General features: G+C 42.2%; 1 protein-coding gene across 1 annotated transcript in view; it reads left to right on the forward strand.

Annotated features, from left to right (window-relative positions):
- Positions 1-894: 894 nt before the first annotated feature.
- PSMB1 (proteasome subunit beta 1) overlaps positions 895-18,034 on the forward strand; it is a 19,987-nt gene continuing 2,847 nt past the window's right edge. The window contains exons 1-5 of the mRNA XM_012806730.2: positions 895-1,017; positions 3,302-3,409; positions 6,235-6,316; positions 12,583-12,712; positions 15,864-15,970. Of these exons, the coding sequence (XP_012662184.1) occupies positions 953-1,017; positions 3,302-3,409; positions 6,235-6,316; positions 12,583-12,712; positions 15,864-15,970 (492 nt within the window). The 5' untranslated portion in view covers positions 895-952. The remainder of the gene's footprint in view (positions 1,018-3,301; positions 3,410-6,234; positions 6,317-12,582; positions 12,713-15,863; positions 15,971-18,034) is intronic.

Here is an 18,034-nt window from a genome sequence, read left to right on the forward strand (position 1 = left end):
TTTGGTGGGCCCGGGCTGGATTCGAACCCGCCGCCTTAGGTGTATGTGGCTGATGCCTTAGCCCCTTGAGCCACAGGCCCCGAGCCATTTTATAGATCTTAACTTAAATGTTGCCTCTGCAGAAAGCCAATCCTTAACCACCCTGTTCAATTAAGTTCTTTAGTCTGATGCCCTCATGTCGTGTGTCCTTCCCTGCGTGTGTTTGCTCACTGTTTGTCTAACTTCCTCACTAGCTCTGGGACGGAAAAGAACAAGTCCTTTTTATGACAATGATGGATTTAGCACCCAGTAAAGTTTTCTTTCAGAGTAGGTCCTAAACAGTTTCTTGTTAAATTAATATTACTGGAATATCTTCTTTTCAGTGAGTTGTGAGGATCAAATGTGAAACTATAGACTATAAAGATATATACCAGGCTTGGCACCTGTGGCTCAAGTGTCTAAGGCGCCAGCCACATACACCTGAGCTGGCAGGTTTGAATCCAGCTCAGGCCTGCCAAACAACAATGACGCTGCAACCAAAAAATAGCCAGGTGTTGTGGTGGGCGCCTGTGGTCCCAGCTACTTGGGAGGCTGAGGCAGAAGACTCGCTTGAGCCCAGCAGCTGGAGGTTGCTGTGAGCTGTGATGTCACAGTTCTCTACCCAGGGGAACCGCTTGAGGCTCTGTCTCAAAAAAAAAAAGAAAGAAAGAAATCTGTATATCTCGGTTGGCTTTCTTGGAACACATAGCACCCTCTCAGCAACCGGCCAGGCGGGGGCGCTAAATCCAAGAACAACGACGAGCACGAGCTAGAGAGGGAGGGAGAGGAGCGGAATTGGCGTCACATCCGGCCCAGCCGCCATCTAGCTGTGAGACAGCAGGAGCCGCCGCCGTCGCCGCCGCCTCTGTTGCCGCCGCCGCGCGATACTGAGTCCTGCCGCTGCTTACTCGGGTCGGGGCAGAAATATCAGGGCATGGAGCCGCACAGTGCCGCCGGCCCTTTGCAGCTGCGCTTTTCGCCCTACGCTTTCAACGGAGGGTAAAGCCCAGGGGAGCCGCCGCTTTCACTTTAGCCCTCTCATGTCTGTGCTTAGGCCTGTGGGCTCCTGGCGGGAAAGGTGCTGCCCTGGCCCTGTCCGCGCGGGGCGAGTCTCCGTGCAGCCGTCTCGCCTGTGTTTCCCTCTGCATGCCCGCCTTGCTCGGGCTTGCTTAGTACAGCCCTGGTTTTTCGGGTGAATCTTGACTTGGGCGGTGCCTGTGGCTCAGTGGGTAGGGCGCCAGCCCGATATACCGAGGGTGGCGGTTCGAACCCGCCCCGGCCAAACTGCAACAACAAAAAAATAGCTAGGCGTTGTGGCGGGCACCTGTAGTCCCAGCTACACTACTCAGGAGGCTGAGGCAAGAGAATCGCCTAAGCCCAGGAGCGGGAGGTTGCTGTGAGCTGTGACATTACAGCACTCTACCGAGGGCAGAGTCATAAAGTGAGACTCTGTTTCTAAAAAAAAGACTCTTGACAATGAAGAACCATAAATTAAAGTAGTGGTGATATTTTACCAATTAAATTAACAAAACCAAAAGCACGCTAATTATTTCTATATACTCTCCTTTAAAATACTCTTTATTATGCCATCATTGTACTCATCCAAGTTTAAAATCTTAGATGTCATAATTGGTTTTACCAGTTCCTAACACTTTTGGGTAGATAGAAAACCATGTCTGTTTTGTGTATTTGTGATGATGTTTGGATTTACCTGTTTCCTCCTGTTTGCCCTGCTCCTTACCTATCTACACTAGGCTTATTGGAACAGTGTTTCTATCCTGTTTCACATTATGTCATTATTAGAGTAGACTTCTTAAAACCCCACTTTGTGAGTGGAACTTTTCTCATTATTGCTCAGATAACCTTCAGGGTTCCTTGCTAAAATTCCAAAATCTTTAGTTTGCCATTTGGGATCTTCTGCAGTAAGAATCATGTACATCACATAAACCTTATGTCCCGGTGCTTACTTACACAAAAAAGGCCACCTGAATAAGTTACTTGAATGTAGTACAGAGGACCCTCCATAGCTTACCACCTCCATAGCTTACATTGACTATCTCCTTAAGGTGACTTAGTTTTCACAGACTGCACATGCACCACATGTGGGTATCAGTGCAGGAAGCCTAGTTCCTTATGCTGGCCACCTCTGTAGTTGACCAGTTAGTTTCAGTCCCTTGAGTAGTCAATTTACAGAAGTTCTACTGTATTTGAATTATTACCTGTTGCCCTTTGCTCTGTGTATTTATCAGGAATGCCATCCTTTTCTACTTCAAAGCTTTAGCACAAATCCCACCTCAGTAAAAATAGTGACTAAAGTTTTCTAAGTGCTCAGATTCTGTGAGGCACTATGCTTGTTATTTTATGTGAATTATGTCATTTAATCCTCACAATCACCCTACAACACAGGCAGTACTGTCATTATCAACTTCAACTTGGAGAGTTTGTTCAAGGTGACACAGCTATTAAGTATCAAGAGTAAGTCTCTGACTCAGGTAATCCCAGAGCCCATGTGCTTAGTCACTACACTGTGAGGCCACAGCAGGCATACCTAATACTCAATAGACTTAAAGGACCAGTTATATGCTGGTTAGAAGAACTTATAACTGTTAGAAGAACTTTACTCATTTAATCCTTGCAACACTCTAAGAAGGTGGCTCCTATTCTGATCTCTATTGTATATAAGGATGTTGAGGTTTTGAGAAGTAACTTACCTACAGCCTTATAGCTGCTAAGTGGGAGAGCCAGAATTAGAACCTAGACTGTCTGCTTTTGGAGTTAATGCTGTGATTCTCTTCAGTAATTGCTTATTAATTACACAACTCAAAGGGAAAAATTTACTCTTTGTTCTCTTCTCAGCAAATACTTCAAGGGCTAGATTTATATAAAGACTTGCATATAAAGACATGAAAAAAATTAACCTTTTCTATGAACTCAAGTAGCTTTTGTTATTGTACTACTGTCCATACCTGGTCATCAAGAGAATAGACACGGTTCTGTATTATCAGAACTTTGCACAAGTAGGTATTTAATTTTTGATGATGATTTGGTGGCTTTTCAATTATTTCCTGCCAAAGAGCCTTTGCCCTGATTAAGCTTATGATTTCCTTGGGGATGGCTTATAGCCAAGAGGCCTTTCTCTCCCACTAATCTTCCTCTTCCAATTGAATGCTGTTCTTTTTTACATTAAGTGTATTTTATCCTGGTTTGTTCTCTGGAGCATTCTCTTATTTGTAGAGAGAGGATTACTATCCTGAAGAATGAATTTTCTTTCTCTTTCCTGCAGTACTGTATTGGCGATTGCTGGAGAAGATTTTTCAATTGTTGCTTCTGATACTCGATTGAGTGAAGGGTTTTCGATTCATACCCGAGATAGCCCCAAATGTTACAAATTGTAAGTAAACATTCTAGGGACACATTTCACCGTGCCTTTCTGATGACTTGATGCTGTAAGAGATTACAGTTCTAAACATATTGTTTCATTAGTTTCTCGGTTGTCCTTGAGAGCTTATCTTGCATTTTTGCTATACAACAATTTTGTAGGTTGATGTTTCTTAATAATTCAGTGTGCAGTGTTAATATGTGCCTTACCTAGATACTACCAGTGCTTATGAAGCTAAATGTTTTACCTCAGCATTTTATCATGAAAAATTTCAAATATACAATAATAGAAAAGCATTTCACAGTGAACATTCCTGTGCTGTCACCTTAGATTTTTGCATCAATGTTTTACTGTAATTACTTTATCACATCTTTCCATCCATTTTTCTTAATCTGTTTTGTGCTACTATAAAAGAAAACATAGACTGGGGAATTTATAATGACCAGAAATTTGTTGGCTCACAGTTCTAGAGGCCAAGAAGTCCATGCTTGAGGGTCCAGCAGCTGGCCAGGGCTGTCCTGCTATGTCTCCACACTGTCACATTGTGGAGAGAGTGAGGAGAGGGGCCAGCCCACTTCATTTCCAACTATGAGGGCAGAGCCTTCATGACCTAAATACCTCTTAAGGGTCCCACCTGTTAAACCATCACAATGGCAATAAATTTCAACATAAGTTTTGGAGAGGACACACATTCACACTATAGCACCAGTAATCCCATTAAGTGGATTTTAAAGACCTCCCCTGCTTTTACCTGAAGCATTCAATTTAGACATATCCTAAGCCAGCAGTTCTCAACCTGTGGGTCACAACCCCTTTGGACTGTATTAAAGGTTTGTGGCATTAGGAAGGTTGAGAACCACTATCTTAAGCAATTAGACCCATAGCTCACATTTTCAGTCGGCTAGTGACTAAAGTTTTCTGGGTTCTGTGAGGCAAAGAACCTTAACAGAGATTTTTTCCTGAACATGAAAGTAAAGCTGTATGTACTAAAAGAAAAAATGTGTATACAAATCACCTAAATATATATTGAAGATTAGCAGTAGTTTGTATTTAACTGTTTTGGCAAAGCTTATAAATGGTTATTAATGCCTAAGTCACAAAAGCTGGATGCATCTAAATTGCAGTGGGAATAGGACTGGATGAGGTTTAGGGCCTCTGGACAAGGCCTGTGGTACCATAGGGAGTTGGTGAAGAAAGGACAGCTGTGTCTGCTCACCTAGTTCTGGGGATGGCCCACATTTTCACCTAAAAACCAATTGAAGATGGCCTCATCTTCAAAATATCCTTCCTTTCTACTTCTGTATTTTGATGCTACTCTCTCCTATTCATTAATTTTCTTTCTTTCTTTCTTTTTCTTTTTGGAGACAGAGTCTCATTTTAAATCCGTGGGTAGAGTGCCGTGGTGTCATATCTCACAGAAACCTCAAACTCTTGGGTTCAAGCGATTCTCTTGCCTCAGACTCCCAAGTAACTGGGACTACAGGCGCCTGGCGCAACACCCAGCTATTTTTAGAGACAAGGTCTCACTCTGGCCCAGGCTGGTCTTAAACCTGTAAGCTCAGGCAATCCACTAGCCTCAGCCTCTCAAGTGCTGAAATTATAGGCATGAGCCACCATGCCCGGCCATATTCATTAATTTTATAAGGCTCTTCTACCTTTTTGTCTTTTCTAAGAGGTAATTTGTATAATTTGAAAGTAGTAAATATTGCAAATAAAATCTAAAAACATAACTGTGGATATCATCTAATGCAAGTTTTTGCTCTTCTTTGTAACATTCTATTTTAGTATGTTTGCTGCCGAAGTGAAATACTTTTTTTTTTTTTTTTTATGAAATACTTCAGGTATAGAGAACAATATGACATTAACAAATACCTATATATCCTTTATCCAATGTACTTTGCGGCTGACTGGAGCCAAGTCTGCCTCTTACCCACCTGTTTGAGACTTTATTCTTTGCAAGAAAAATCCCATTCTTTAGATGTAGCTGGGTATTTGGGAGATGCATCTTGAGTTCTAAGATTTGCTCTTCTCTTGGTATTGCCAACTCATCTTGGTAGTGGAAGTGGGAAACCTTATGGGAAATTAGAGGTCAGTGCTGTGCAGTGGGCTGGGAGGTAGATCAGGGACTGCAAGTGGTGGCCCTCAGCGATGCCTTTTCCCTCTGGTATGACAAATACGGTTTGTGAGTCATTCATAAATCAACCTCACTAGCTTTGGTTATTATTAGCCAGTCTAACTGGCTGAAGTTGTGTCTTGTTTAGCTTTGAATTTTTGAGTGACATAGAAGCTCTTATGTTTATGATGACTGTCTATTTCCTGTGAATTGTCTATGTGTAGAATATTACCCATCTTTTCACTATATTGTTAATGGTTTCCTTATTCATAGGAATCTTTTGTAGACTATGGAAAGTAAAACTAGCCTTCAGTCTTGTGTGCTACCATTTATTTTCCTAGTTTCTTAAAGCTGTTCCCTGTATTTTTTTTTTGTATAAGTTTTTAAGTAGTCAAATTTATAAATTTTTTCTGTGTGACCTTTGTCTTGTGTTATGTTGAAATCTGTCTTTTCCAGCCCAAGATAGTAAAAAATTTACCTGTGTTTTCTTCATTATATTTATGTAATATATTTGTGTTTTTTTCCTGAAGTCTTTGATCTAACTATAATTCATTAAATGTAAGGAGTGAGGTGTAGGAATACATCCTCTCCTCCAACCCTAAAAGGAGTGGCTAGTTGTTCTGTTACCATTTAGGGAATAATGGTAGTAGTTTTAAATTTAAAATTACCCATGATTTGCTTTACTGTCTGACCAACTCAATTTCCTGAAATGTGCTTTTTACAGAACAGACAAAACAGTCATTGGATGCAGCGGTTTTCATGGAGACTGTCTTACCCTGACAAAGATTATTGAAGCCAGATTAAAGGTAGATGTTTTTGAATATGACTACATTATTGAAAATTAGTATCAGGCCAGGTGTGATGGTGCACGCCTGTAAGCCTAGCACTTTAGGAGGCTACAGTAGGAGGATTACTTGAGGTCGAGAGTTCGAGAGCAGCCTGAGCAAGAGCAAGACTTTGTCTTTGCCAAAAAAAAAAAAAGCTTGGCACCTGCAGCTCAGCTCATAGGGCACCAGCCACATACACTGGAGCTGACGGATTCAACTCCAGCCTGGGTCTGCCAAACAACAATGACAACCAAAGGAAAAAAAAAAATACCTGGGTGTTGTGGTGTGTGCCTGTAGTCCCAGCTACTTGGGAGCCTGAGGCAAGAGAATCACTTAAGCCCAAGAGTTTGAGGTTACTGTGAGCTGGGAGATGCCACGGCACTCTACCCAGGGTGACAGCTTGAGACTCTGTCTCAGAAAAAAAAAAAAAAAAAGAATTAGCTTGGTGTTATACCTATAGTCCTAGCCACTCAGGAGGCTGAGGCAGGAGGATCATTTGAGTCTAGAAATTGGATGTTGCTATGAACTATGATGATGGCCCTGCTCTCTAGCTGGGGTGACAGAGAGAGAGCCTGTCACCCCCCCCCCAAAAAAAATTCCCAAGATTCTTTTATGCCTTTGGCATGACTGTTGCTCAGAATAATTAGAAGGGTGCTAGGTTAGCAGGTGAGACCATAATGTATTTTAGAAATGAAATGATGCCTTTGTTGTAGGATTATTAAAGCAGCATGATACGAAGTTTCAGCACATTATATTTGTTAGAATTTCTGCTCCATAGAAAGGGTTTTCTACCCCTTTAGAGGTTGTCGGAAAGGGGTTATCTTTTTTTTTTTTTTTTCTGAGACAGTCTCATTCTGTGCCCTGGGTAGAGTGTCATGGCATCATAGCTCATAGCAACCTCAAACTCCTGATCTTAAGCAGTTCTCCTGCCTTAGCCTCCTATATAGCTGGGTCTATAGCTGTTCACCATGGCACTGGCTAGTTTTTCTATTTTTAGTAGAGATGAGATCCTACTCTTGCTCAGGCTTGTCTCAAACTCCTGAGCTCAAGCGATCCACCCACCTCGGCCTCCCAGAATACTGGGATTACAGGTGTAAACCACCATACCCAGCCCCAAAGCGGGTATTCTGAAGATACTCTTCCCTCGGAAATGGAACAATCTGATTTCTGTGGCAGGGGACAGAGCCTAGGCAGGGTTGAAGACCAGTACTTGGTCTGGATTGTCATCAGCTGAGCTTTTCCTTTTTGCAGTGTTGTGCTCTTAGCTGGCAGAATGCATGAGCAGGGGTATGAAGGAATAAGCCAGGAAAAAGGCATAACAAACACCATTAACTCCCATCATCTGGAAGGCTTCAGGGAGAATCATGTTTTGTTTTGCCTATTTGTGAATAACACTTGAGGTTAATTACACTTACAAATGATGTTATAGTCATTGGAGTATATAATGCATTTATTTAACTCAAACTTGTTTTTTGAATGTGTTGAAATAATTTCATATTCATCAATTGTTAGTACCTTTTTAGGACATTTACTTACATGACTTTGATGTCATCAAAGTTTATTGGCATATTTATACAATGATTCCTAATGCATGCTTTAGAAATAGTAGGAATTAGTAGACAAAAATATATACTTCTTTTTTAATTAATTTAAAGTAGTCTGTCTTATAAAATAGAAGACAAAAATCTGTTGCTAATAAAGAACAGTGAGTTAACCATAATACACATCATTCCTAAAATGTTTTTTACCTACATGATTACTTAACTGGTAAATGAGCAAATGTGGGTGCTTGGTTTTTTTTTTTTTTTTTTTGAGACAGCCTCACTGTGTCGCCCTGGGTAGAGTGCTGTGGCATCACAGCTCATAGCAACCTCAAACTCTCAGTCTCCCAAGTAGCTGGGATTACAGGTGCCCGCCACAACTCCTGGCTAAAAAGACTATTTTAAAATATAGATTTTTGGTTGGGGAAGAAAAACAAAGGAGAACAACATTAACACATGTCAACATTATGGGGAAAACGGCTAAGGTATAAAGTCTTCTTTGAAGTAGCAGAAGATCGGACACACATTTGCATGAGTTTAAGCCCACTAGCAGAAATCAGCAGAACCTGCATAGAATCAATCCCAGGTCCTCTGGTTAAATCAGTGTAGTATCCCACAGTTTAAACATGTACCTGTGGATGTCTCCTTTTTAATAGCCAGAGAGAAAAATCAACCTCCTTATTTCTTTTCTTCTCTTTTTTTTGATACATAGTCACACTCTGTCACCCTTCGTAGAGCACTATGGCATCATCATAGCTCACAGCAACCTCAAACTCCTGGACTCCAGTGATCCTGTTGCCTCAGTTTTTCATTTTTAGTAGAGATTTGGGGGGGATGGTTCTCACCCTTGCTCAGGCTGGTCTTGAACTTGTGAGCTCAAGTGATCTATGCCCAGAGTACTGGGATCACAGGTGTGAGCCACCACACCCAGTCAGTTTCTTATTTATGTGTAAAGCACTTATACTGACAAACCATGTATGGTGCTGGCTCACCACTGATGGAGGTGCACCTTGATGTCACCTTACCACTGGCTATGTCATCTGTGGACAAGCGTGTGTTGCCTAAGGTTGTTTTCTTAATTTTACACTCATGTTTTTAATGGCCTACTGCCTTTATCTCAGAGTTGTTTTGAAAATACTTCAACTCCTTAAATGTAGTTAGGGCTCAATAAATGTTAGCTATGTTTGTAAGAAAATTCTTTATGCTCAAGTAATTTTTGCTACCCAGTGATTTATGTTTTACTCACTGACCTTGTACTTGTTTTGAGGACCTCATGTGGACCCACACAACCCCTTTGCCTTCTTCCTCCTCCTCCAATGAAAGGCCTATCTGATCCCATCCCAAGAGTCCCTAGCTCACTAGAAAGCTATGGGATCTTCCTCCTGCTATGCCCAATACAAAAATAGGCCTCCCACTGCTGTCGGTGCAGATGCCATCTTTGCCCTGCCCAGGGGGCTCTCCGTCCTTTTCCTTAAACCTGACCTGAACCTCTCCCTGTCTCTTCTTTGGGTACACCATGAACCCCTTTAGTACCTAAGTGTAATGTCTGTTACTAATAAGATTTACCAATTCTCTGTCAGAACAAGTCACCATGCTATAAAATAATATACACAATTGCAAAGAATACAGGCTGACATGAGAATTACATGGAGCAGGTTTCTAAGAAAGTTTATGTGGTAAGTGCTGCCAGTAGGTGGCTTCTGGGTGACAAAAAACTGTCAAAGCCTGATATATATTTTTTTCTTTGGTGATTTTTATTTATTTATTTTTTAATTTTTATTAAATCATAGCTGTGTACATTAACACAGTCATGGGGTACAGTGTGCTGTTTATTTATTTATTTATTTTGATACAGAGCCTCAAGCTCTTGCCCTGGGTAGAGTGCCATGGCACCACAGTTCACAGCAACCTCCAACTCCTGGGCTCAAGTGAGTCTCCTCCTGCCTCTGCCTTCCAAGTAGCTGGGACCACAGGCGCCCACCACAACGCCCGGCTATTTTTTGGTTGCAGCCGTCATTGTTGTTTAGTGGGCCTGAGCTGGATTCGAACCCACCACCTTAGGTGTATGTGGCTGGCACCTTAGCCACTTGAGCCACAGGCGCCGAGCCAGTGTGCTGATTTTATATACAATTTGAAATATTTTTATCAAACTGGTTAACATAGCCTTCATGGCATTTTCTTAGTTGTTATGTTAAGACATTTATATTCTGCAATTAGAAAGATTCACACGTACCCTTGTAAGATGAACCACAGGTGTGGTCCCATGAATCACCCTCCTTCCACCCATCTTCTCTCCTTCTTTCCCCTCCCTCTTCCCTTTCCCCATATTCTTGGGCTATAATTTTGTTATAGCTTTCATATGAAAGCTGTAAATTTAGTTTCATAGTAGGGCTGAGTACATTGGATACTTTTTCTTCCATCCTTGAGATACTTTGCTAAGAAGAATATGTTCCAGCTCCGTAAACCTGATATGTTAAAGCCTAAAAATGCCTACCCTTTCTCTCTGATATAACTAAGGGTTACAACCTGCTGTCTGCCTAGTAGACAGCTTTGTGTCAGGAACAAGCTAACCTTTATAGACAGAAGACAAGCTGACCAATTCTGTTTTGGTTAGTCCCTTGCAAACTTCATCTGCACTTTCTCACAAACAGAACCAAATTATGATCAAACTTAGCAATGCACTGTGCCAAGACCACATGTGATAGGTAACCCCCATGATAGTTGCTGGAACAGAAATAATCCCGGCTGCTCCAATGGCTGAAGCAGAAGAATCATTTGAGCCCCGGAGTTTGAGGTTGCTGTAAGCTATGATGACATCACTACACTCTAGCTAAGGTGATAGAGCAAGACCTTATCTCAAAAACAAAACAAGGCTGGGTGAGGTGGCTCACACCTGTAATCCTAGTACTCTGGGAGGCCAAGGCAGGTGGATTTCCTGAGCTCACAGGTTCAAGACAAGCCTGAACCAGTGAGAGACCTTGTCTTTAAAAATAGCTAGGCATCCTGGTAGGTACCTGTAGTCCCAGCTACTTGGTGAGGTAGGAGAATCACTTGATCCCAGGAGTTTCAGGCTGCTGTGAGCTGTGACTCTACGGCACTCCACTAAAGGTAACAAAGTGAGACTCTGTCTAAAAAAAAAAAAGACAAAACAAAAAATATTCTTGGAGTGTTGAAACTGTAAAAGAAAAAATTGCATTATAGATGTATTGATATTGTAGTCTACGTACCTTCCATTGGGAAAAAAAAAAAAACTAGTAAAATGGTTTAGCCTCTCAGGAGAGTTTTCATTCACAGTCGCTTTTAAGGTTTTGAAGTAGGTGCTTGCTGTGTGGTTAACAAAAACTGAGGAACTTAAATCTGTCTTAGGTTTGTATTTTTGTAGAATTTCTCCATCAGTTGGATAATTCAGGATTCCCAAGGTATGGTAAATTAGGATTATGGAATCATGGTGGTGGTATCCTAAGGTCCTTTTTTGGACACTGTGTTCTCCACTGTAGATGCTTTAAGGAGTGAGAGGAGACGCTGCCCTGTGTTATAGTCTTGCAGAGTGAGGGTGCTGTGTGTGCGTCTATTCTCACAGAGATTTGCTCTGCAAAGGGAGGGACTTAATCTGGGTCTGGGACTTAACCTGTGCCCGAGTGTGCCCCTTGTTTAGCTTCCACTGACTAGACCACATGTGGTGTTTGCTTTTCCACTCCTGAGACACTTTGCTTAGGGTAATGGTTTGCAGTTCCAAGTTGCTTCAAAAGACAGTATTTCATTTCTTTTTGTGGCTGAGTAGTACTCCATGGTACGTTTATATCAACTCGTGAATTGATGGGCACTTAGAGTGATTCCATTTCTTTGTGTTTACGGCACATTTACTCTTGAATTTGCAGTACCTGGGATAAGGGTGAAAATAGTGCCTTTTTTAAATTTTTTGACTCACTTTGTCCTCGGTAGAGTGCTGTGGTGTCATAGCTCAGAGCAACCTCAAACTCATGGGCTTGAGCATTTCTCTTACTTTAGGCTCCCAAGTAGCTGGGACTACAGATCCCTGCCACAGCGCCCAGCTATTTTTAGAGATGGGGTCTCTCTCTGTCTCAAGCTGGTCTTAAACCCAGGAACTCAGGCAGTCCACCTGCTTCAGCCTCCCAGAATGCTAGGATTACAGGCATGAGCCACTGTGCCCAGCCAGAAAATAGTCTTTAAGCCAGAGGGCTGAGGGGTGTCTTACATTCTTTCACTTAAAATTTTTATCACCCCCAATAACATAGGGGGTATTAAGTTATTTTATTTTAGTATCTCACTCTGTTCTTTGATCTATGAAAGAAACAGATTTGCTTTCCCATTCATTGAGGTGTGCATTTGATTCTTTTTTTTTTTTTTTTTTTTTTTTTTGGAGACAGAGCCTCAAGCTGTCACCCTAGGTAGAGTGCCATGGCTTCACTGCTCACAGCAACCTCCAACTCCTGGGCTCAAGCGAGTCTCCTGCCTCCGCCTCCCAAGTAGCTGGGACCACAGGCACCCGCCACAACGCCTGGCTATTTTTTGTTTGCAGCCATTATTGTTGTTTGGCGGGTTCGGACTGGATTCGAACCTGCCACCTTAGGTGTATGTGGCTGGCGCCTTAGCCGCTTGAGCCACAGGTGCCGAGCCGCATTTGATTCTTTATACTGTTACTGTTGTATCTGTAATAGATTGTGTTGTTATCAATAATTGCAGATGTATAAACATTCCAACAATAAGGCCATGACTACAGGGGCGATTGCTGCGATGCTGTCCACAATCCTGTACTCCAGGCGCTTCTTCCCATACTATGTCTACAACATCATTGGTGGACTTGATGAAGAAGGTAGAATTTTTTCTTTCGGGAAGATGGCAGGGGAGGTTGTTTGCATTTCCTAGATTTATGTATTTCTATCTGGACTTGGAAAGAGTCACAAACACCAACCTTTTTATTCCTCTGCTGCAAGTTGCAAGAATAAGAGTTGCTTTGGGCCACACATTAAATACACAAACACAACTGATATCTGATATGCAAAACAAAAGGTCTGTGTACACTTTTCACAAAACAGATACCACAGATAGGCAGAACAGTCCTCCAAAAATCAGCATGTGGCTTGTGGGCTATAGGTTGGACACCCTGGACCCAACAACTTCATTTTCTGCTAATGAAAGTGATGAAGAAACTGAAGCTAAAAGGAAAATGGCTGACATCCAAAGGCACCAAACAAGTGGAGTATTAAAACTGTAATAGCAAACATTGAGCAGCCAGTTACTATCTTTTCAAGATTTTGCATAACTTAGAAGTAAGTTAGCATTTTTATCTTACGTAAAGGAATCTGGCCTCAAGAAGCTTGACCTAAATATGATTCTGAATATTCAAGAAACCACTTAGAAGTGATGTCTGAGAGGTCATTTGTAGTAATTAGGGGATTTTGTTTGTTTGTTTTTGAGATAGTCTTGCTCCAGTGCTCCAGGGAATCCAGTCTCCATGACTCTGCAGTAGAAGAAAGACGCAAAGCTAACCATGGCAGTTGTCCATGGACAGTAGACAGACTGTCCCTATCTCTCACCTCCTAGGGTCATACCATACAGCATTATTCCCCTCTTTCCTTGCCACTGATCTTATGCTCAAAATAACCACCAACAGTTTTCTATTTATCGTTCTGGACTTTTTAATTTTTATTGTTTGTAGAGGTAGAGTCTTGGTATGTTGCCCAGGCTGGTGTCAAATTCCTGGTCTCAAAGGATCCTAATCCCTTAGCCTCCCAAAGTGCTGGGATTACAGGCATGAGCTACCATGCCCAGCCTCTAGACTTTTTTTGTGTTTATACAAACATATGTACAGTTTTCTCAGACTTTCAAATAAAAATTGGATTGTCCTATACATATTATAGCACTTTCTTCATTTTACTTTGTTTTGTGGTTGTGTCCTCCAACCTCCGCCTCTGTAGAAGTCTTCCTCTTCCTAGACTGCCAAATATTAAGTGTACATCTAACATACAGTGTGTTGGGAAATGCTTTATGTAGGTTAACTTACAACCTCACAACCCTATGAGATGGTTGTATATGTATTTCTGTTTTACAACTGAAAACAGCCTAACCAGGCCTCACGGGGAGGCAGGGTTGCACCTGGCAGATGGGCTCCTAGGTTTGCCTTTATGCTGCTCAGCTTCCCACTATGTGGGTAACTTAATGGCTTTTAGGTTGCTTGTAACTTTTGGCTCTTTTAAATAATACAACAGTGTTATCCTTCATACTGCTGTATGTGTTTACATAAAAATTTTTGTAGGATAAATTCTATTCCATAAGTGAGGTTACTGGGTCTTGAGGTACATACTTTTACATTTTGTTGTTCAGAATCTGAACAACAGATTCTGCTGTTCTTCAAAAAGCATGATTTTACTTATTTTGTGATTCATACTTCCCTAGGCACACATTTCTCTGTTAGATGAACTCACACCCTGTTTTTCTTACACAGATATTAGTGGTTATAATTCTGGTAGTGCAAGACAACTGGTTACATTTTAAGCAAACTGTTCTTTCCTGTGTGGCATTTCTATTCTGAAATCCCTTTTTTATTGTATATTGGTTTTTATAGTACTGACGCTAAAGAGTGTACTTTAAAAAGTTTTCCGTGTGGTTGCTCACATAATTTAGCACTGGGAAAATTTAAAACTGTGTAATCTGTACAAAACTACACTAGTTTATTTTTTAGGAATGTCATTAGGAGTATGGTCAGACTCAGAGCCTGTGACCATTAGCCAGTGCATCTGTGAAACCACATAACATTGTAGGGCCACAGAATGGTCATTGGTGACATTAGCTTAAACATCTTAAAGAACTGTTGGGAGGGTTGATCATAGATAGCATTGAGTGACAGGGTGTGGAGCCTCTTGCTTCTGACCACATTCCAAGCTCTAGGTTAGTGTTTTTCAAGCTTTTTTATCCAAGGGCACACTTAAACCTATAAATTACTGTGGCACACTTAAATTATGTTGAACAAAAAAAGTAAAAAAACAAACATATACTTAACTGTGCTTTTGAATTTCTTTCAAAAATAATATACTTAATGATCTTTAAAAATTTTTGCGGCGGGCTTGGTGCTGTGGCTCATGCCTGTAATCTCAGCAATTTGGGAGGCCGAGGCGGGTGGCTTGCCTGAGATGATGGTTGGAGACCAGTCTGAGCCAGAGTGTGACCTCATCTCTAAAAATTGCCAGGCATTGTAGGGGGTACCTGTAGTCCCAGCTACTCGGAAGGCTGAGGCAAGAGAATCAGTTAAGCTCAAGAGTTAGAGGTTGTTGTGAGCTATCATGCCATGGCACTCTACCAAGGGCAACAAAGTGAGATTCTGTCTCAAAAAAAAAAAAAAAAATTGTGGCACGCTTAAGATTCTCTTACTGCATACAAGTTGATGACTGCTCTAGGTGGTGGTTACCCTAAGTAGCAGTAGCGTGGGTGTCACCTATGCGATCATAATGATGTCCAGTGACTGTCACCTGTGCCCCAGTGACTTCTACTTCTTTTTTTTTTTTTTGGTAGAGACAGAGTCTCACTTTATCGCCCTTGGTAGAGTACCATGGTGTCACACAGCTCACAGCAACCTCCTGGGCTTAGGCAATTCTCTTGCCTCAGTCTCCCGAGTAGCTGGGGCTACAAGCACCCACCACAACGTCCAGCTATTTTTTTGTTGCAGTTTGGCCCGGGGCCAAAACCCACCACCCTCAGTATATGGGGTTGGCACCCTACTCACTGAGCCACAGGTGCCAGCCTGACTTCTACATCTTGCCTGTGTAGCAGTGACTGTTTGCCTCCTCTGGGGCACTGTGGTCTGCCTGTCACCTGTGCACAGCTATGACTGTGTTCTGTTAGCTGAAATTTTAACCAAGTCAGTAGTCCATTCTGTATATGGTGTCACATTTTGACTGGGTTTATATTTACTGTGTTTTGGGGTTATGACCAGGTGACATCTCATGGAGACTGTTTTCTTCTTTAAGGGAAGGGAGCCGTGTACAGCTTTGACCCAGTGGGATCCTACCAGAGAGATTCCTTCAAGGCTGGAGGCTCAGCGAGTGCCATGCTGCAGCCCCTACTTGATAACCAGGTAATGGCACCACACCCTGCCTGTCCTGTTTGTGAGCAATGCCTTCCTCCCAGTTATCCTCTTCATCAAGTGGAGACAGAAAGGCTTTCTCCTAAATTTCTGCTGAGTTTGTTTCCCTGATTTGCTGACTCAGACCTTCCCGTCCTGCTCTGTGTGCTCTAACTACTATCCTGTCAGTCCGTTCCTACTCCCGTGGCTTTGATATTTCCTTTTATCCTCATGGCTCTGACGTCTGCAGTGTTAGTTTTCAGTTTGCCTCTTGATGTCTTATCTGAAGGTCCTAAAAATGCCTTTTTTCCCCATAGCCATTTCTGTGTGCTTAATTTTGTATTGTCACCCAGGTGTGTAGGTGACCCATGAACAACATAAGGATTAGGGTGCTGACCCCCTGAGCAGTCATAAATATCCATATAATTTTTTTCTTTTGAAGCAGCATTTTTACTTTGTCCCACTGAGTAAAGTGCCATGGTCTTGTAGCTTATAATAACTCATGGGCTCAAACAATCCTCAGCCTCCATAGTAGCTGGGACTACAGGCACCCACCACAATGCCTAGCTAGTTATTTTGTTCTATTTTTTAAACAGAGACAGGATCTCACTCTTGCTCAGGCTGGTCTTGAACTCCTGGGCTCAAGTGATTGCCTTGGCTTCCCAGAGTACTGAGATCACAGGCAAGAGCCACCACCCCGTGTGTAACTTTTGACTCCTTAAAGAGTTAACTACTATTTGCCTCATTGAGAACGTAAACAGTTAATACATACCTTGTATGTCATATGTATTATATACTATATTTTGCAATAAACTAGAGAAAATAGTTATTAGGAAAATGATATGGAAAATGTTATAAAAATCATAAGGAAGAGAAGCTGTATTTATAGTACTGTCTTGTTTTTGTTAATGCTATAAATTTTTGCCATCCGTTTTGTTTACAAAGTGAATTGTCTGAAATGGTGGCACTTGCAGCTATGGACCTTAAACTGCCGTGCATGTCAACCGATTGAACTTTTCTTATAATGTCACAACTTCTCTGCTTCTTGGAGATACCTTCAGTGTCACTAGTGCTACGTTGTGGGGTCCCGTGATGTTACTCAGTTCATGGTACTGTCCTAGGCATGGCGGGAGATAGGGGAGAGCCATGCTGCATGTAGCTTACTGGAGTGGCAAGTGGCTCATGTGGGGACAGTGAGCAACCCCTGCTGGGCAAGTGTGTGCTGGTACCCTGGAAACTCCCAAGAACTCCCAGCAACTCTGAACAAGTCAAAACTCCCAAAACTTCCAGCAACTCCCAACACTCACAATAACTCACAGCAGCTCCCCAAAACTCCCAAGAACTCCAGCAACTTCCAACACCTCACAACTTCCAACCCTCATAGCAGCTCTCAACAGTTTGCAGCAACTCCCAAGAACTCCCAGCAATTCACAACAACCCACTATACTCTCAGCAACTCCCAACATTCCTAGCAACTCCCACCATTCACTGCAACTCCCAAGTACTCAACATTCACAACTCACAGAAACTCTCAGGAGATCCTAGCACTCCCAACAACTTGCAAAAGATTCCAGCAACTCCCAACAACTCCCAACTCCCATCTCCCATCTACTAACAATCCCAGCAATTCCTAACAATTCCCAACAGATCCTAGGAACTCACAACAGCTCCCAGTAACTCCCAGCAGTCAATTCCCAGCAACTCACAACACTGACAACTCACAACCAACATCTCCCAACACTTTCAACAACAACTAACAACTCCCAGCAACTCACAATAGCTCCCAAACCAGCAACTCCGATAACTCCCAGCAGCTCCTAACTCTCAACATTCAAAACAACTCACAGCATGGCTCAGTGCCTGTATCTCAATGGTTAGGGTGCCAGCCAAATACACTGGGGCTGGTGGGTTCGAACCCAGCCCGGGCCTGCTAAACAACAATCACAATCACAACAAAAGAATAGCGAGGCATTGTGGTGGGCACCTGTAGTTCCAGCTACTTGGGAGGCTGAGGCAAGAGAATCACTTAAGCCCAAGAGTTGGAGGTTGCTGTGAGCTGTGATGCCATGGTACTCT

This window comes from Otolemur garnettii, unplaced genomic scaffold, assembly GCF_000181295.1.
Source record: "Otolemur garnettii isolate 467f Iridium unplaced genomic scaffold, OtoGar3 scaffold00056, whole genome shotgun sequence".
Lineage (NCBI taxonomy): Eukaryota > Metazoa > Chordata > Mammalia > Primates > Galagidae > Otolemur > Otolemur garnettii.